At 37.5% G+C, this 21,511-nt stretch overlaps 1 protein-coding gene across 1 annotated transcript; it reads right to left on the bottom strand.

The window, feature by feature from the left end:
• Nucleotides 1-19,311: 19,311 nt before the first annotated feature.
• On the bottom strand, nucleotides 19,312-21,118 carry LOC142522719 (uncharacterized). The gene is made up of 5 exons (XM_075626255.1): nucleotides 20,893-21,118; nucleotides 20,589-20,804; nucleotides 20,425-20,517; nucleotides 20,255-20,356; nucleotides 19,312-19,897 (listed from the first exon to the last, which is right to left on the bottom strand). The coding sequence occupies exons 2-5, from the start codon at nucleotides 20,745-20,747 to the stop codon at nucleotides 19,475-19,477; spliced, it is 777 nt and encodes a 258-aa protein (XP_075482370.1). The 5' UTR covers nucleotides 20,748-20,804; nucleotides 20,893-21,118; the 3' UTR covers nucleotides 19,312-19,474.
• Nucleotides 21,119-21,511: the final 393 nt, after the last annotated feature.

The raw sequence follows: 21,511 nt of genomic DNA, 5'->3' as shown, positions 1-21,511 counted from the left end.
TTTTGCACAGCAACTTTCTAAATTGCTTTTCTGAAGGGAGTTCCTTTTAAGGAAACTGTTGAACAGCAGAACTTTAGGTCTAAGCTTGGTCTTCCTCTTTTTGGGAAAGATAATCAAATGAAGATCAATCTTGGAACTGGTGTAAGTATTGTTGACTTTAGCCGGTCAGAGAATGTCTTTAAGCAATAACTAGTTCTCTTTAATGATCCGGTTCTGATAAGCATTAAAGTCCAAGCTGAATCTGACAAACGGTTAGAACTGAGCGGTTGAACTTACACCAGCTGATAAACTGATCGGTTGAACTGTTTTGAGCTTTGATCAGTTAGAAAGATTCACCAGCTGATAAACTGAGCGGTTGAACTGTTGCAAATCTGATATACGAACCGCATCTGAATATGTGTTTTTGTCATACACCAAAATTCTTGGGAATAATATTTTCTTAACAATTAATGATGAGACAAATTTTTAAAATTAAATCCCTCATTTTGGATGAGATCCAAAATTTAAATCAAGCCCATTAAAAGGATAATTAAAAGAAAGTTTAATAATTCCTTGCCTTCCATCAACGGTGGTTGCATGATGAACGCTACCCGCGGTCAGTGTCTGGCTCATATTATTGGGGAGGCCTGGACGTCGGAAAGCTGTGACTTCCATTGACATATTTGATGTGAACTACGTGAAACTCCCATGACTTCGGCTCATATTATTGGGGGATCTCATGGCGACCGTCCATTAAGGTTCAACATTGATGGGCCGGGCTCGACACGTGAAGAGAAAGGGGATCATATTATTGGACCCTCCTCAAACGTGAGGCTAAAATTACGTAAGGGTTGCAAGGAGTTGCAATTGGGCTCTACCTTTTGGAAGTTATGATTCGCTAATATTATTCGGGATCATAATTTCGCAATTGGGCCTTGCGTACTCAATAAGGAAATTAGATTTCCCGTTTTTCATCAAAGGGTGGTGAAAATGTCAAAATAGTGGGAGGCAATTCGTAAAAACAAAAATCCATATTTTACGTCTTACAAAATATTTTAAAAATAATTGGTAACGTTTATTCTGTTTCCATATCAGTATATTTATGATTTCGTCATGTAATTCAAATCTGTTATTAAAACAAGCTAACCAACCATTAATTTTCAAGATTGGCTGGGAAAATTGTTCTAAATTCGGAGATAATAGCATACATAGTAATATCAGTCTTGCTGAACTGACAAAGCATGCAAGATGGTAGGACCATAGTATGCAAGATAAAGTGTAATATGCTCACGCCTATGTCAAATGAACTGTAGAGACAGTTTGAGGAAATGTTGAATGCTGCTGACATTCGAATAACACATGCAAGAGTTGAATGGTGCATGAAACTCGCATAATGATGCACACTACTTTCAAGGAGCTCATGACCTCACGTATGCAAGATGGGGCTACTGCCCATGAGCATGATGTAAGTATGATTGGGCCTATTGAGAAGGCGGTGGGCCTGGAATTTGACAAAGCCCGATAAGTCAGAACATGTTTGCCTCACTGCAAGAAATCTGGACATAAGAAATTATCTGGGCCAGAAATATTTTGGCGATGATAAGTGAATGTCCAAGTAAACACAATTTCAACAACTACCAAAAGAAAACAAGATAGTCTAAACCAAGCACATTTGTGACACGTTAAGCTAGGACATATTTTCCAAAGAAGGATCCACAAGCTAGTGGGAGAGGGAATGTTTGACTCGTCAGACATAAACTCTCTAAGAGACATGTGAGTCCTGTCTGAAAAAAAAAATGACCAAGGCTCCTTTCCTAGGAAAAGTGGAACGTGCACATGATCTGTTGGATTTGATCCATACAGATGTGTGTGGCCCGCTAAGTGTTAGCACGAGATTTGGCCATTCCTACTTCATTACCTTTACCGATGACCATTCGAGTTTTGGGTATGTGTATTTAATGAAATACAAGTCTGAAGCCTTTGAAAAGTTCAAAGAATTCAGAGCAGAAGTAGAGAAACAATTAGTAAAGAGTGTTAAAACACTACGATTAGATTGAGGTGGAGAATACTTGAGTACTGAGTTTCAAGACTACCTTAAAGAGAATGAGATTCTCTCACAGTAGACTCCACCTGCCATGCCCTAGTTGTATGGTGTGTCAAAACATTGTAAACAAACATTGATGGACATGGTCCGATCTATGATGGGATTCACTGAGTTGCCGCCATCCCTTTGGGGATATACGCTTGAAACAGCGGCAAGGTTGTTGAATCAAGTCCATACAAAGGCAGTGGATAAAACACCATATGAGATATGGATGGAAAAACCGCCCAAATATTCTTATCTAAAAAATATGGGGATGCCATGCTTACGTGAAGCAAGCAGTGGGAGACAAATTGGTTAGTAGTATCAATTTGTGCTACTTTGTGGGATATCCAAAGAACTCTGTTGGATATTATTATCCTAGTGAAACAAAGGTGTTTGTTTCAAGGAATGCCACCTTCTTGGAGAAGGAGTTTCTATTAGATAGAAAAGGCCGGATAATAGAACTCGATGAGATTTGAGAACTACCCACCACACAAGTAGTAGAATCCATAACCCAACAGCCAATCAAAGAAAGACAAGCTCCTAGGAGATCCGAAAGGATCCCAAGGCCGCCTAATAGGTTGAGCCTGCTTCTTGAAGAGGGCCAAGATGAGCCCATTCCTGAATGTGATCCAAGAAATTTCAAGGAAGCATTGTCTGATGCCGATTCATCTAAATGGCTTGAAGCCATGCATTCCGAGATGGACTCCATGTATTCAAACCAAGTGTGGTCCTTAGTAGATCCACCTTAGGGAATTGTTCCCATAGGATGCAAATAGATTTACAAAAGTAAACTTGGAGCGAATGGGAAGGTGGTGACCTTCAAAGCTAAACTGGTAGCAAAAGGATATACTCAAAGGCAAGGTGTTGACTATGAGAAAACCTTTTCTCCAGTCGCAATGTTCAAGTCCATTAGGATACTGCTAGCCATAGCAGCATGGTATGACTATGAAATATTGCAGATGGATGTGAAGACAGCGTTCCTTAATGGGGAGATTAAGGAAGAGATTTACATGTCTCAACCTGAAATATTCACATCAGTAGGAAGTGAGCATAAAGTATGCAAACTTCAGAGATCCATTTATGGACTCAAAAAGGCGTCAAGGAGCTGGAACTTCAGATTTGACAACACTATCAAAGAGTTTGATTTTGTCAAAAATCCTGAGGAACCTTGTGCATACAAGAAGGTTAGTGGGAGTGCAGAGACATTCCTAGTGCTTTATGTTGATGACATACTACTCATTGGGAATGATGTAGGGATGTTGAAGTCAACTAAAGTATGGTTAGCTGGTAAGTTCTCCATGAAGAATATGGGTGAAGCATCATATGTATTAGGAATACAGATCTATAGGGATAGATCGAAGAGGTGTTGGGACATCGTATTCTCGCACCCAAGACGCAGCGGAAGTTTAAAAATTTTTGTTCTTGGGCGTCGTGTGTTTGAAACATTCATAGGACATTTAGAATTATACATTTGCGTTCTTAAGGCTTGGACTCCAAACTATTCCGGTGTTTAAGCGGAGATAGCCCTTCTTGTAAATCCCTACGAACGGCTCTTCAAATTTGATCGCCTAATTAGGTCCACGATCGGAAACTTTGCTCCTCGCTTGGATTGCACTAGAAATCACAAATGATTTGTGCGTTGAGAGTGTAGCCTCCGAATTTCCAAAATCCGAAGACGGTGCAGCGACGGCGGCGCGGCGTTGATGTAAGGAATCACATGACCTAAATTCTCCCAACCCTTTTTGCATAGGCCGAGAGTTTTTTTAATTTTTCCTTTTGATTCTCAATTAATAATTAGCCAAATAATTATTGATTCTTAATCAATAATTAGCAAATCTAATTTGCTTAATTGGACAAATCTTTCTTCCCATATCATGTGATAGCTGTGGGTTTTCTTTAAGGAAAGGAGAGATTTTCTTTTATTTTGTGTGCAAAATTAGGTTTTTCAATTATGAGTCCTAGTGGTGTATTTATAGAGTGAGACTCCTAATCTAATTAGGAAGTCCCTCTCCCACAAGGACTCTAATAATTTCATTATATTTTAAACTCCAATATAATTAATATATAATGTATTTATTAACCTTTAATAATACATGATATAATAATATAATATATACATATTTTATATCACCATATAAAATATATATATGTATATGTATATTAAATTAAATAACAATTATTTAATTTATAAATTAACTCCTTAGTTAATTTAATTCTAGACTCTTCTAGAATATTTATGAGAATTTGTGCATGTTAGTAGTCACCACTACTAGCACAATTATTTAATTAGTAAATTTCAAATTCACTAAAACAATGATTCTGAAATCATTATAACCCCGATCGACGATCCAAAAGCGCCGATGTACCAAGGATACAAATCTTGTTCATATAATGAAAATTGAAAATTTCGAAGATCAAAATTTTCATTTACCAAATTTAGAACTTACCATATATGGCAGTTACCATATTTGGCAGCTGCCAGTTTTAGTGAACTCCTTCACAAAACAGGCAGTTCTACTCTCCATCCTTATTTAGCAATCACGCCAACTTCCATTTCTTCCATCCTATGGAATCAGCTTATAAACTCCTTTATAAGCTTCAGGTTTGATCTCCATCAAACTATAGTCGTCAAATTCCAACTCCTTGAAATTTGACTATCTCAACGGGAACACAGAATCCGATACTTGTGTGATCCTCAATGGTTCAGGGATACAGCTAGATGTGGGTTTACATCTCCATGTGATTCAGAATAACATTTATTCTTATTCGGATTTACCCTAGTTAACCCCATTCTTTTCATCAACTCCTTGATCTAGAATGTCAGAACTCATTTCTGATTGCACCCATCGGATCATGGTAAGAGCGTCTAGTAGCATCGCCCCATGATCCCCTAGGTATCACTGATAGTGCCTGTCAGAACCTTTAGTCATGGTTAGCGTACAGTACGGTCCCTTCAACACATATATCCCGATCGAATATGCAACCATTGGTATATCGAGAGTTGCATTTGAATTCGATAACGATGCGATTTATCTTTGAGTATTAATAGTGGCATGGTATGTGCAACTAGGAAAACAACTTTCCCTAAAGCACATTTCTTTCTCTGGCCAGAGACTCCTTGCACTATTGACTAATCAGATCACATAGGATATCTTTCCCCGTAGGCGAACGGTAAATCTCCGACTACAATGCATTTGCTCCTACGTATTTCGAAACTACACCCAACTTCGCCACCTGATGACCCTCGATGGAGTCGGTAAACGGATTAAAGTGCATGCTAGTATGTATAGCCTCTACATTGTCCCGAGTCAAAGGACTAATGGTGTACAACCATAACTGCGGACTATTCCACTCGATAAGTGGGAACCACTTGGATAGTCCGAGGGAGGGTTGTTCAGTGCATCATCATATGATCACCCATTTGTGTGAATGGACATCTCCATGCCCTTGCCAATGAAACATGGCTTTTACACCACAGATGCTAGTCTCAAGCTCGAGCGACCTTTATCCTTGTTTTATGCGGCTGATTCGACTAGGAACCTATTTAGAATATACGGTACACTTCCTAATGAGTTTCATAATCTTACGTTGCGACGCAGACCTCATGGTACCTATTGTATATCCAAGGACTTTATCTATGCAGCTTGCATTGGTATACATATAAAGTATAATTCCATAATCGAATAAAATCGTAAAATATTATTAAAATAAAGATTGTTTTACATTAGAGTCAATAAAGTCCCGAACCACAAGTTGGCTTGCCGGGCACCTACTCTAACAAGAGGATGCTAGGGCTCACCAAACTCACATATATCGATACCATACTGAGGAGATTCTCTATGGAGGAGTCCAAGAGAGGATATCTCCCAATGTCTCATGGTGTGAATCTATCCAAGTCTGTGTGCCCTAAGACTGATGAAGAGATAGAAACCATGAGCCGCATTCTATATGCTTCTGCCATAGGCAGTATTATGTATGGTATGATATCTACTCGACCTGATGTGGCATATGCACTGAGTGTTGCAAGCCGATATCAATGGAATCCCGGTCCACTGCATTGGAAAACAGTGAAGGACATTCTTAAGTATTGAGAAGAACTAAGAATTTGTTCTTGGTATACGGGTATGGAGAACTAAAATTGGAAGGCTACACTGATTCTAGCTTCCAATCAGACGTGAATGATTTAAAATCGACCTCTGTATTTGTATTCAAGCTCAATGGTGGTGCTGTCTCTTGGAAGAGTTCCAAGCAAGACACCACAACGGATTCAACCAGTGAGGCCGAATACATAGCTGTGTTGGCTGCAGCAAAGGAGGGTGTTTGGATGAGGAATTTCATCCAAGAGTTGGGTGTCATTCCTAAAACAGTTGATCCAGTCCCGGTCTACTGTGACAATACCGGTGCCGTAGCGTAAGCGAAGGAACCGAGGGCTCATCAACGATCCAAACTTATACTGAGGAAATTCCACATAATCCAGGAGATTGTGGGAAGAGGAGACATATCGGTAGAGAGTCACCTCCGCAGAAAACGTTGCTGATCCACTAACGAAGCCCCTGCCAGGACCATTGTTTGATAAGCATCGCGAAGCAATGGGTCTAAGATCTATGGGTAGTTTGCTATAGGACAAGTGGGAGATTGTTAGAGTAGGTGTCCGGCAAGCCAACTTGTGGCTCGGGCTTTATTGACTCTAATGTAAAACAATCTTTGTTTTAATAATATTTTACGATTTTATTCGATTATGGCATTATACTTTATCTGTATACCCATGCAAGCTGCATAGATAAAGTCCTTGGATATACAATAGGTACCATGAGGTCTGCGTCGCAACGTAAGATCATGAAACTCATTAGGAAGTGTACCGTATATTCTAAACAGGTTCCTAGTCGAATCAGCCGCCTAAAACAAGGATAAAGGTCGCTCGAACTTGAGACTAGGATCTGTGGTGTAAACGCCATGTTTCATTGGCAAGGGCATGGAGATGTCCATTCACACAGATGGGTGATCATATGATGATGCACTGAACAACCCTCCCTCGGACTATCCAAGTGGTTCCCACTTATCGAGTGGAATAGTCCGCAGTTATGGTTGTACACCATTAGTCCTTTGACCCGGGACAATGTAGACGCTATACGTACTAGCATGCACTTTGATCCGTTTACCGACTCCATCGAGGGTCATCAGGTGGCGAGGTTGGTTTAGTTTCGAAATACGTAGGAGCAAATGCATTGTAGCCATGGATTCACCGTTCGCCTACGGGGGAAGATATCCTATGTGATCTGATGAGTTAATAGTGCAAGGAGTCTCTGGCCAGAGCAAGAAATGTGCTTTAGGGAAAGTTGTTTTCCTAGTTGCACATATCATGCCACTATTAATACTCAAAGATAAATCGCATCGTTATCAAATTCATGTGCAACTCACGATATACCAATGGTTGCAGATTCGATCGAGATATATATGTTGAAGGGACTGTACTGTACGCTAACCATGATTAAAGGTTCTTGCAGGCACTATCAGTGATACCTAGGGGATCATGGGGTGATGCTACTAGACGCTCTTACCATGATCCGATGGGTGCAATCAGAAATAAGTTATGGCATTCTTGATCAAGGTGTTGATGAAAAGAATGGGGCTAACTAGGGTAAGCCCGAATAAGAATAAATGTTATTCTGAATCACATGGAGATGTGAACCCACGGCTAGCTGTATCCCTGAACCATTGAGGGTCACACAAGTATCGAATTCTGTGTTCACGTTGAGATAGTCAAATTTCAAGGAGTTGGAATTTGGCGACTATAGTTTGATGGAGATCAAACAGGAAGTTTATAAAGGAGTTTATGAGCTGATTCCATAAGATAGAAGAAATGAAAGTTAGCATGATTGCTAAATAAGGAAGGAGAGTGGAATTGTCTGTTTTGTGAAGGAGTTCATTAAAACTGGCAGCTGCCAAATATGGTAACTGCCATATATGGTAAGTTCTAAATTTGGTAAGTGAAAATTTTGATCTTTGAAATTTTCGATTTTCATTATATGAACAAGATTTGGATCCTTGGTACATCGGCGCTTTCGAATCGTCGATCGGGGTTATAATGAGTTCAGAATCATTTTTTTAGTGAATTTGGAATTTACTAATTAAATGATTGTGCTAGTAGTGGTGACTACTAATATGCACAAATTCCCATGAATATTCTAGAGGAGTCTAGAATTAAATTTACTAAGGAGTTAGTTTATAAATTAAATAATAGTTATTTAATTTAATATACATATACATGTATATATTTTATATGGGATATAAAATATATGTATATGATATTATTATATCATGTATTATTAAAGGTTAATAAATACATTGTAATATGAAAGTTTAAATATAATGAAATTAATAGAGTCCTTGTGGGAGAAGGACTCCTAATTAGATTAGGAGTCTTACTCTATAAATACACCATTAGGGTTCATTAGATTTTGATGAAAATTGCACACAAAAACCACTCTAAAACCTCTCCTCCTTTGGTTGAAAAGTCACGGCCACTTCATGAATTTGGGGAAGAAATTTTGGCCAAAAAGAAAATTGGATTTGCTTAATTAATGATTAAGAATCATTAATTATTGGTTAATTATTGATTAAGAATCAATAAGCAAAAATTAACAAAATTCTTCCCACTTTTGAAAGCTAACTCTAGGCCAATATACCAATGGTTGGGGAAAAATTTAGGCCAAGTGATTTTTCCTTCCACCACCGCGCCACCGACGCTACACCGTCACCGGATTTTGGAAATTCGGAGTGCGCAATCTCAACGCACAAATCGTTTGGATTTTCTAGTGCAAACCAAGCGAGGAAGACAGTCTTCGATCGTGGACCTAGTTAGATGATTAAAGGAAGGACGTTCATAGGGAATTAAAAGAAGGGCTATCTCCGCTTAAACACCGAAATAGTTTGGAGTCCAGCGTTAAGAACGCAAATGTATAATTCTAAACGCCCTATGAATGTATTTAAACACACGACGCCCAAGCAAAAAATTTTAAACTTCCGCTACGTCTTGGGTGCGAGAATACGATGTCCCAACAATTCGAGGAGAAAGCCACTCAGATACTTGACAGGCGGGAGAAGAGGCTCCGAAACAAGGTGATCCAAATGGTCAATGTCAAGTGGCTGAATCATTCCGAGGAGGAGGCTACTTGGGAAACCGAGACCGAGATGAGGATTAGCTACACTGAGTTATTCGGTACGTTCTAAATTTTGAGGATGAAATTTTATTTAAGGGGGGGAGAGTTGTAAGGTACAGGAATTTAAATCACGTAACCTGAATGCATGCAATCTAGAATTTTTATTTAAATTATGTATTTAATTATTTTTATGCATTTTATGCATAATTAGTGCTTGATAAAATTTACTTCATGAAATTTTAAAGGTTCATGCATTAAAGATTTTTAAGTTGCATTTCGCGCTCGAACGAGGAACGGAGACCGGGAAATTATCAGGAAAATTATTTTTATTACAGGATTAATTTTTATTAATTAATCTAAGATTTTTTAAAGGTATTTTTCAAAAAATGAGCTTTGTTGTGTATTTTTACCCGCCAGAGCGTAATTTTTAACGGTACGTAAATTTTATCGAATCGGTGATTTTTTGAGGGTTCGGCTAATATTTTCAAGAACGTACCCAAAAAAATATTTTTCGAGATTGTGTTTGGACTTAATGGGCCTACTTTTAAGCTTATATGTCTTAAAACTCTTTTAATTTCTTTTAATTTAAAATTAGAGCCCATTAGCTAAGTTGTTATCTATTTAATTAGCCCTTAATTAACCCTAAACCTAATTACTATTGCACTAGCCGACACCTCCCCCTCCACCAGATTTTCCTCTCGTTTTCCCAGCATCAAGAACCAAAGTTCTTTCGGCCATAGCTAGTTCTTGCACAAAAAATTCTCCGGCGCTTCCCCGTTGCTCATTTCTTCGACGTTCTTGCGTAGGAATCATCAAGGCACGCATGTATTCTCTTTTGTGTATCATTCACACCATATTTGTGTTAAATGTGTGTTAAACCATGTAAGAACTCTTGATCCAGCCTTGCACGTGATTACTTATCGGTTTTGTTCTCGTTTCTTGCTTTTCAGTGATTACTACTCACGTTTTTCTTGTATTCTATGCAAGGGGCTGCGGTTCTTGTTGGTTTAGGGACTGAACATGATGACAAGAGGCTGTCTTGAGGAGTAGAGTCGTGGCTGGGGCTGTAGGTCGAAGGGCCGAAAAAGAGGGCTACCGCGTTTTGGCGTAGGTTTGAAGGAGATCGCGTGAATGGGTTGGGGACGGCGGTGCAAGGGGTGATCCGAGGCTTAAACCAGGCCATGTGGGCTCTGAGTCAAGACTGAGGGTGGCTCGAACACTGCTGGAACCGTCCCTGAACTCGATCGAGCGTGCCTAGGAGATGTTAGTCGCGGGTTGTGATTCTTGAGGGCGAGTGATCGATCGTGACTTCCAGCTTGCATGGAGGCGGGTCCATGGGTCTGGTAGGTCCCTTAGGGTCTGGTCTAGGTACCAGATGGCTGGGCTCGTGACTGGTGCAAGCTGGTGCGAGCATAGGGGTGCTAGAGTTCGGGTGGTGCATGGAAGGGTTAGAGGAGGGAATAGCTGAAACTGTCCAGCAACGTTTAGGTCCATTCAGAAATGTTTAATGGCCGAGTCTTGAAGGTTTTAGGGTCTTTTAAGTGTTTTTAAGGTGAGGTAAAAAATTGGGAAAAATTCGGTTAAGTTTCGAGTCAATTCGGGTTAAAATCGGGACCCCGGTCCAAGTTTTAAAACGAATCGTCTAAGTTGTAAAATGAGCTCGATTTTACGTCTAGGAATGCTTATGATTATGTTTTGGGACATTATAAGGAGTTCGGTAAGCTTCGGGTCAATTTTAGAGGTCCAGGGGTAAAACGGTAATTCTTGGGTTTCTAGGGGCAAAATGGTCATTTTGCACCCGGGATGAGATTTTGGGTCCTGGCAGCGCCCTGAGCACAAATTTACTATATTTTAAATGTTTATGCACCATGATCACGATTTTTAATATTAATGGAAAATATACGTTGCATGTTTGGATTTAAGGAAAATTGCATATGTGCATGATTTTTATGAAAATGATGATGTTTTGAATGATGAGAATTAGTTGTGGCTATCGAAGTATATGTAAATGCATAAGACTTATATGTAAACGATGATGATGAGGCCTAGGCACAGTGGATGGGTAATCCTGTCACTAATGTCCAACAACCGTCAGGTACCGCGGTTTTATGTATGATGGATCCATCGTAAATGATGATGTACGATAGTCACCTATAATGAACTGAATTCACCAATGGAAATGATGAATGATGATTAACGATGAACTGTTTTGACACGTCACGATTTCATATGACACGTTTACATTAAGTTTTTAAAGTTCATGAAAGATATATTGAGTATGCTATCTTTCACTGTTGTGTGCTATGTATAGGTATTTTTTCTTTATGGTACAGGTGTGTTGAGTCTTTAGACTCACTAGGCGTATGTGATGCAGGTGAGTTCGATGTCGAGGGGACTGGAGGTGCCGAACTCTGAGTCGGCAGCCCTGGTGGGCGACACGACCCGAGGACCTCATGATTTTCCGCACATTTACGACTTTTGTTATTGAGAGGATATGAGTTTTTCATACGTTGTTTTATTTTACTGTTTGATATTAGGATTTTTACTCGTCTTTGCTCCGTTATATTTTATTGGTAATTACATATGACTATTTTTAACTGATATTTTTTTTTAAGTAGGACTGTATGCATGCAATTTAATTAAATGCTTATTTTCAAAGAGTGAGCTTTAAAAAAAATATTTCCGCACTTTTAAAACGGTAGACGTTACATTCAAACTATCGGACAACTCTTCAAACATTCTAGACAGAAAATTTCAAGTAGTTTGGCAGTAGCCCTTGATTATCTTTGATGATATGATAAATTATATGTGATGTGAGGGCTGACGAGCCGTAGTTGATATTAGAGTGATGTGCGCTCAAAAATCTTTTCAGAAAATGATTAAAATGTGTGAAATCTCGTAATTGTTAAAGTTGTTGTTTTTGTACCCTTCTTGTCATTCTCTATTTATAGTATTTCTTGCATCTTCCCGTACAACGTTTGATTGTGTCTCAATAAATGAGGATTAATGCCATAATACTGTTTTCATCGTCATTATTTGATTGATCATACACTGTAATTAATGAGCAATTTGACGTTTACCAAATGTGAGAGGAAACGACCACTGATAGCAAAAAGTAATTAGCTCTACTCGTATACATTTTAAGAAAACAATTTGATCTTCTGATATCTTGTTTCTCGTACATGACTAGTCTACCAACATTTTTGATAAATATGTGAGATACTTGTAAGACATGTAACTTGTATCTGATGATGACTTTACTCAAACATTTGTAAATGTACGATAAGGTGAACGGTTGAGTAGTTCTTATGCACAAACTTGTACGCTTGAGCGGTTGAGTAGATCAAACATGTTGATGATGATAAAACAGTTGGATAGTATTGCATCTTGAGATCGGTTCAACGATTACTTCTGAATCTTCAATGGGTGGTTCAGTACATGTAATATATTGCAAAGATAGTTTGATAAAATACAATAAGTTATTGTATTTTTATTATTAATATTAAGAGATCTAACAATTATATTAGAGTCCTTGTGGGAGAAGGACTCCTAATTAGATTAAATATAATGAAATTAATAGAGTCCTTGTGGTACTCTATAAATACACCATTAGGGTTCATTAGTTTTTGATGAAAATTGCACACAAAAACCACTCTAAAACCTCTCCTCCTTTGGTTGAAAAGTCACGGCCACTTCATGAATTTGGGGAAGAAATTTTGGCCAAAAAGAAAATTGGATTTGCTTAATTAATGATTAAGAATCATTAATTATTGGTTAATTATTGATTAAGAATCAATAAGCAAAAATTAACAAAATTCTTCCCACTTTTGAAAGCTAACTCTAGGCCAATATACCAATGGTTGGGGAAAAATTTAGGCCAAGTGATTTTTCCTTCCACCACCGCGCCACCGACGCTACACCGTCACCGGATTTTGGAAATTCGGAGTGCGCAATCTCAACGCACAAATCGTTTGGATTTTCTAGTGCAAACCAAGCGAGGAAGACAGTCTTCGATCGTGGACCTAGTTAGATGATTAAAGGAAGGACGTTCATAGGGAATTAAAAGAAGGGCTATCTCCGCTTAAACACCGAAATAGTTTGGAGTCCAGCGTTAAGAACGCAAATGTATAATTCTAAACGCCCTATGAATGTATTTAAACACACGACGCCCAAGCAAAAAATTTTAAACTTCCGCTACGTCTTGGGTGCGAGAATACGATGTCCCAACAATTCGAGGAGAAAGCCACTCAGATACTTGACAGGCGGGAGAAGAGGCTCCGAAACAAGGTGATCCAAATGGTCAATGTCAAGTGGCTGAATCATTCCGAGGAGGAGGCTACTTGGGAAACCGAGACCGAGATGAGGATTAGCTACACTGAGTTATTCGGTACGTTCTAAATTTTGAGGATGAAATTTTATTTAAGGGGGGGAGAGTTGTAAGGTCCAGGAATTTAAATCACGTAACCTGAATGCATGCAATCTAGAATTTTTATTTAAATTATGTATTTAATTATTTTTATGCATTTTATGCATAATTAGTGCTTGATAAAATTTACTTCATGAAATTTTAAAGGTTCATGCATTAAAGATTTTTAAGTTGCATTTCGCGCTCGAACGAGGAACGGAGACCGGGAAATTATCAGGAAAATTATTTTTATTACAGGATTAATTTTTATTAATTAATCTAAGATTTTTTAAAGGTATTTTTCAAAAAATGAGCTTTGTTGTGTATTTTTACCCGCCAGAGCATAATTTTTAACGGTACGTAAATTTTATCGAATCGGTGATTTTTTGAGGGTTCGGCTAATATTTTCAAGAACGTACCCAAAAAAATATTTTTCGAGATTGTGTTTGGACTTAATGGGCCTACTTTTAAGCTTATTGGTCTTAAAACTCTTTTAATTTCTTTTAATTTAAAATTAGAGCCCATTAGCTAAGTTGTTATCTATTTAATTAGCCCTTAATTAACCCTAAACCTAATTACTATTGCACTAGCCGACACCTCCCCCTCCACCAGATATTCCTCTCGTTTTCCCAGCATCAAGAACCAAAGTTCTTTCGGCCATAGCTAGTTCTTGAACAAAAAATTCTCCGGCGCTTCCCCGTTGCTCATTTCTTCGACGTTCTTGCGTAGGAATCATCAAGGCACGCATGTATTCTCTTTTGTGTATCATTCACACCATATTTGTGTTAAATGTGTGTTAAACCATGTAAGAACTCTTGATCCAGCCTTGCACGTGATTACTTATCGGTTTTGTTCTCGTTTCTTGCTTTTCAGTGATTACTACTCACGTTTTTCTTGTATTCTATGCAAGGGGCTGCGGTTCTTGTTGGTTTAGGGACTGAACATGATGACAAGAGGCTGTCTTGAGGAGTAGAGTCGTGGCTGGGGCTGTAGGTCGAAGGGCCGAAAAAGAGGGCTACCGCGTTTTGGCGTAGGTTTGAAGGAGATCGCGTGAATGGGTTGGATACGGCGGTGCAAGGGGTGATCCGAGGCTTAAACCAGGCCATGTGGGCTCTGAGTCAAGACTGAGGGTGGCTCGAACACTGCTGGAACCGTCCCTGAACTCGATCGAGCGTGCCTAGGAGATGTTAGTCGCGGGTTGTGATTCTTGAGGGCGAGTGATCGATCGTGACTTCCAGCTTGCATGGAGGCGGGTCCATGGGTCTGGTAGGTCCCTTAGGGTCTGGTCTAGGTACCAGATGGCTGGGCTCGTGACTGGTGCAAGCTGGTGCGAGCATAGGGGTGCTAGAGTTCGGGTGGTGCATGGAAGGGTTAGAGGAGGGAATAGCTGAAACTGTCCAGCAACGTTTAGGTCCATTCAGAAATGTTTAAGGGCTGAGTCTTGAAGGTTTTAGGGTCTTTTAAGTGTTTTTAAGGTGAGGTAAAAAATTGGGAAAAATTCGGTTAAGTTTCGAGTCAATTCGGGTTAAAATCGGGACCCCGGTCCAAGTTTTAAAACGAATCGTCTAAGTTGTAAAATGAGCTCGATTTTACGTCTAGGAATGCTTATGATTATGTTTTGGGACATTATAAGGAGTTCGGTAAGCTTCGGGTCAATTTTAGAGGTCCAGGGGTAAAACGGTAATTCTTGGGTTTCTAGGGGCAAAATGGTCATTTTGCACCCGGGATGAGATTTTGGGTCCTGGCAGCGCCCTGAGCACAAATTTACTATATTTTAAATGTTTATGCACCATGATCACGATTTTTAAGATTAATGGAAAATATACGTTGCATGTTTGGATTTAAGGAAAATTGCATATGTGCATGATTTTTATGAAAATGATGATGTTTTGAATGATGAGAATTAGTTGTGGCTATCGAAGTATATGTAAATGCATAAGACGTATATGTAAACGATGATGATGAGGCCTAGGCACAGTGGATGGGTAATCCTGTCACTGATGTCCAACAACCGTCAGGTACCGCGGTTTTATGTATGATGGATCCATCGTAAATGATGATGTACGATAGTCACCTATAATGAACTGAATTCACCAATGGAAATGATGAATGATGATTAACGATGAACTGTTTTGACACGTCACGATTTCATATGACACGTTTACATTAAGTTTTTAAAGTTCATGAAAGATATATTGAGTATGCTATCTTTCACTGTTGTGTGCTATGTATAGGTATTTGTTATTTATGGTACAGATGTGTTGAGTCTTTAGACTCACTAGGCGTATGTGATGCAGGTGAGTTCGATGTCGAGGGGACTGGAGGTGCCGAACTCTGAGTCGGCAGCCCTGGTGGGTGACACGACCCGAGGACCTCATGATTTTCCGCACATTTACGACTTTTGTTATTGAGAGGATATGAGTTTTTCATACGTTGTTTTATTTTACTGTTTGATATTAGGATTTTTACTCGTCTTTGCTCCGTTATATTTTATTGGTAATTACATATGACTATTTTTAACTGATATTTTTTTTTAAGTAGGACTGTATGCATGCAATTTAATTAAATGCTTATTTTCAAAGAGTGAGCTTTAAAAAAAATATTTCCGCACTTTTAAAACGGTAGACGTTACATTCAAACTATCGGACAACTCTTCAAACATTCTAGACAGAAAAGTTCAAGTAGTTTGGCAGTAGCCCTTGATTATCTTTGATGATATGATAAATTATATGTGATGTGAGGGCTGACGAGCCGTAGTTGATATTAGAGTGATGTGTGCTCAAAAATCTTTTCAGAAAATGATTAAAATGTGTGAAATCTCGTAATTGTTAAAGTTGTTGTTTTTGTACCCTTCTTGTCATTCTCTATTTATAGTATTTCTTGCATCTTCCCGTACAACGTTTGATTGTGTCTCAATAAATGAGGATTAATGCCATAATACTGTTTTCATCGTCATTATTTGATTGATCATACACTGTAATTAATGAGCAATTTGACGTTTACCAAATGTGAGAGGAAACGACCACTGATAGCAAAAAGTAATTAGCTCTACTCGTATACATTTTAAGAAAACAATTTGATCTTCTGATATCTTGTTTCTCGTACATGACTAGTCTACCAACATTTTTGATAAATATGTGAGATACTTGTAAGACATGTAACTTGTATCTGATGATGACTTTACTCAAACATTTGTAAATGTACGATAAGGTGAACGGTTGAGTAGTTCTTATGCACAAACTTGTACGCTTGAGCGGTTGAGTAGATCAAACATGTTGATGATGATAAAACAGTTGGATAGTATTGCATCTTGAGATCGGTTCAACGATTACTTCTGAATCTTCAATGGGTGGTTCAGTACATGTAATATATTGCAAAGATAGTTTGATATAATACAATAAGTTATTGTTTTTTTATTATTAATATTAAGAGATCTAACAATTATATTTTTTTAATTTATTATTTATGAGAAGAAATGTCAAAGAGTCGATGATTTGGTGTGTTATGGTACATGCATGTTGTGGTCACATGGTGTGGCCACAAGTTTTAATGTTATGTCTAATAATAATGGAAGGCCACACGACATTTTTAAAGCATAGACTTCTTATTTATTATAATAAAATTCAATTTTTAGTGCGCAAAAAAGATTCGAAACTAAAATTCATGGCTGAAATGATTTACACTTTTAGAGATCATAAATTTTTTTTGCCAAATGCTCAATCCTTATTTAATACGATAGCAATATAACAATCAAATATCCAAATATTTCATGAATTGTCCATGTCTTTCACAATTTTCCAAAGTTTTTAAAATTTGTCAAAGAAAATGAAGGTGGATCGCTTAGATTTTTTCCACTATAATTAATATATATACACATGCAAAATTTTATATTTTAATATATTTTTAAATTATATTGAGAAGATTAATTTATTAAACGGAGAGAATTTTTAGATTTTTTAATCGTTTGGAGAGAAGATTAATGTATTAAATGGTTACGCGCCTTTATTTTTTTATATGACGCTAAAACCCGCAACAAACTACTACTCAATGTGTTCTGGGTAAACCCTTAGACTAACGCAATAGCCTAAAAATCACGTCAGGCAGGTAAAATACGTTGCGAAAGCCTTTTGAGACAAGATTGGCCTTGAAAGTGTTGGTAGAAAATCGAACTCCTGATCATTAGTCAAAGGCTCACACCACCAACTCAGACACCCTCATTGGGCTACACATTCTTATTTCATTCAATATTTATATTAAGTGTTGGGTAATTGCAACGAAACGATGACGATCATGATTATAATATAGCACCAAAATTGCGAAATAAAATTATCAACGAGAACACAAAAATTTACGTTGTAACGTCTACTGCTAAAATACTACTGAGTTTTTTTAGTATAAGCCTTGGTTGAAATACACACACACACACACACACACACACATATATATATATATATATAAATTCGTCCCACTCGATTTACAAAACAACCCAACTACTGAATAAAATAACTGTAGTTAAAAATTTAAAAGTGTAATCGAATGAAACGTTACTGTTAAACGTAAAATACCAAGCATAATAAAATTTTCCAAAACCCTCAATACGGTAAAATCCTCAACCTTTAAAATTTGTTTAAACATGTCCTCTTAAAATCATGAAATGCCAAAAAAACGCAAGGTCCTCGGGATTCCAGTGCGCCACCAGCCCAGTCCACTCAGTCCTCAGCACCTCCAGTCGCGTCATCAACAAACTGCTCACCTGCATCAATCACACCTAGTGAGTCTAAAGACTCAACACACCTGAACCGTTAACAAAGTACATATACATATCAAGCAAAAATGAAAAGTACTGTAATTAAAATAACTTTCATGATATTTCTAAAGCATGTCCATATACATAACCATAACATAAACATAAACATATTCAAATGATGTCATCATAAACGTATTCGTTTTTCATTTATTGAATTCAGATCATTAGTTGTGACTTTTGTATCAGCTGTTGTTCGATGGATCTATCTACGTATAACCATGGTACCAGGCGGCGAGAACATTAGCGACACTCTCACCCATCAACTGAGCCTTGGCCTTAAATGTTTCATGTTCGTGTTCGTATTAGTCACAACCGATTCAACTCCTTCAGACATGTCATCATATTCATCACTTAATAAAATTTCATGCATATACATAAATTTTTTTGAAAACAACCATGTAATGTCACTACAAGAAATTTTACATTTCGCGACGTTGACTAACGTAGCAAAATGTAAGGAAAACACGTCGCCGAATATTTGGCGACGCCAAAACTCGTCGCTGAGTTGCGTCACAAAATGTTCGTAGGCAAATGTTAATCTGGCCTTTGGCGACGCAGAAAGTAAAACGCCACTAATGGTATACGCATTTCGCGACACTGATCCGACACGTCGCCAAAAAGTATTATCATGTGGCGACGCCTTCCTTGCGTCGCGAAATGTATTTTTTAATTCAATTTTCCTATATTATTGTAATTATTTGGCGACGAAAAAAAATTCATCACCAAATATATTAGACATTTGGCGACGCCTTTAACGTTACCGATTTTTTTATTTTTTATTCATCCTATAAAAACATTGTCAAAATGTGTCATTAATATTATATTTGTCTATTAAATATGAATACCAAATAAAGTAATTATATATATAACAAAATTTAATAGATGTGCAATTTACTATTGAACAATCAAATATTTTTAAAAAAGATAAACAAACTAATCTAATAATGTCCAAAAACAAACTTACTCAAATACTAATTAGATAATGTTGCAAAATTAAAAAAACTACATAGTCGTTGTTCCAAAATAAATAAAAAAAACTACATAGTCGTTGGAGGCGAGGGAAGTGATGGAGGAGATGAAGTGGAAGAGCCTGTCGATGGAGGCTGAAAAGAGAAACCAGGAATGACCTGTTGCAAGTGTTGCAATAATGCATCAAATTTTTGTTGTTGCTCACCTATAGTCTGTTGCTGCTCACCTATAGTCTGTTTTTGCTCATCGATCATTTGTTGCAGAGCCATAATTTTTTCACCATCATCATTATGCTTTGAGCTGATGTTTGTGGCCCTAGGACCACCCACTATAGATAGTTTAGGTAATGGACCTAAACCCTTGACGTAGCGAGACCGTGAGCCTAAAACTTGCGTCATGATATTGACATCTTTGGGCTTATTCACATTATCAATAGTAGAGACAGACACTTCACCCTCTGGCTGAGTCGATCGAACTTCCACCATTTCAGCCTTAAAAGAAATTAAAATATTATTATTTAAAAAAATCATTGTTACTAAAAATATAATGGACAAAAAGAAAATATGCTCTAAAACTAAATAATAAAGCATTTAATGGATTTAAATCCATTATTTTCTCTAATCCAAGCAAAGAAGCTTGACCATGCCAAAAAATTCAAAAGCATAAAATAAACAAACTATTCGAAGGAATGGCACTCAAAAACACCAATAACAAAACCCAGAAAATATATACACCAATGAACATAAGAAAACCAAGACACGTATACATCGAGAGGGAAAAATTGGTATGGCACAAACAAAACAATTAATATTCATGGGTCTCCTAAAAAAATAGTAAAAGATACTTACATATTTTTGTGATGCCCAATCATTCTTCCATTTTCCTCCTTTGTGAAACAATTGCTCAAATGTGTCGATCACACTCGGAAGCTCTCCCGTCACAGGATCGGCCTTAAAAAATAAAACCGTTATTATCATATAAAATGTAAAAATAAATATTATTTTATAATAAAACTTACAGCAGCGTGATAATGTTGAACCAAAGTCTTCGATCCATGAGCGCCTTCAAGTGGTCTACAAAATCGATTATTTGTATTCTTCTCGGATTTTTCCTACAAAATAAAGAATAATATTAGTGAAAGTAATAATAAAATATTTATCAACTAATCTAATTATTACTAACCATTTGTTTCTTCTTTCCAAAATAATCACAAAGAAAATTCCAATCATCTTGGCTTACTCCCTTATATGGCTTTCTCTTTGGTGCATCTTTATTTTGCAACCCGTCGAGTTGCTTCCAGTGCCTCCTCATCTTGCATCTTCGTTCTCGAATTGCTCTCATGGCGAGCCGCTCTACCTCCGCCTTCACCACACTCGTCTTTGGATATGTAAATTTGTTCTTCAAAAAAAAAAAAAACCAAGTCATTAATACATAAATTCTTATTATTATATCATTAAAATAACATAATGTAAATTTCCAAACTTACATCAAGACGATCAAAGATGAGTTGTTTTTCAACCAAAGTGACATCCTCCCAAGCTGTAATACGAGGAGATATTGTATCTCGGACTATTTGAGCTATCAAGTTATTAAACCATTTTCCAGTTTCTCCAACACTACCCCCTGTATACTCTTCAAACTCAACCTCCAATTTATCATTTTTTCGCTTTCTCAATGCTTTCTCAAGAACTTTACTACAAGATTGTCGTCTCCATGTTTGAGTGATAACTATTCTGTTTTTTCAATTATAAGCTTAAAAGGCAACGGGAAAATGTTAATTACTGGGAGCTATTTTATTCTCGAAAGAATATCACCTATTCTCGAAAGAATATCACCAACGAGAAGATTTTCCCTTGTTTTGGCATGCTCACATTTCTTGGCTTAGAGTTACACTATATGGACCGATAATCATCCTTCCGAAACGAGGCGTTTCGTATCCATTCCCCATCCTTACAAAGAAGGCCCAATATTCTTCGGTAAAAGGGTTTAATATTTGAAATACAAAGTGCGTAATTATATACACAATCGAAATGTTTAAAAATTGACAGTCAAAGATTGGGTAACTAAAATTATGCAGCTTTCTTCACCTCAACAGATTCGATGTC

The sequence above is a fragment of the Primulina tabacum genome, chromosome 13 (genome assembly GCF_025594145.1).
Source record: "Primulina tabacum isolate GXHZ01 chromosome 13, ASM2559414v2, whole genome shotgun sequence".
NCBI lineage: Eukaryota > Viridiplantae > Streptophyta > Magnoliopsida > Lamiales > Gesneriaceae > Primulina > Primulina tabacum.
Note: the sequence above shows the minus strand (reverse complement) of the source record. Positions and strands in the feature narration are given on the sequence as shown.

What these genes read in the sequence shown, in the direction of transcription:
- LOC142522719 (XM_075626255.1), bottom strand. Translation starts at nt 20,747, where the DNA reads ATGAGAGCAATTCGAGAACGAAGATGCAAGATGAGGAGGCACTGGAAG. An exon ending in TTCAACATTATCACGCTGCT is followed by an intron (nt 20,357 to 20,424) that starts GTAAGTTTTATT and finishes TTATTTTTTAAG; the next exon opens with GCCGATCCTGTGACGGGAGA. An exon ending in ATTGGGCATCACAAAAATAT is followed by an intron (nt 19,898 to 20,254) that starts GTAAGTATCTTT and finishes ATTTCTTTTAAG; the next exon opens with GCTGAAATGGTGGAAGTTCG.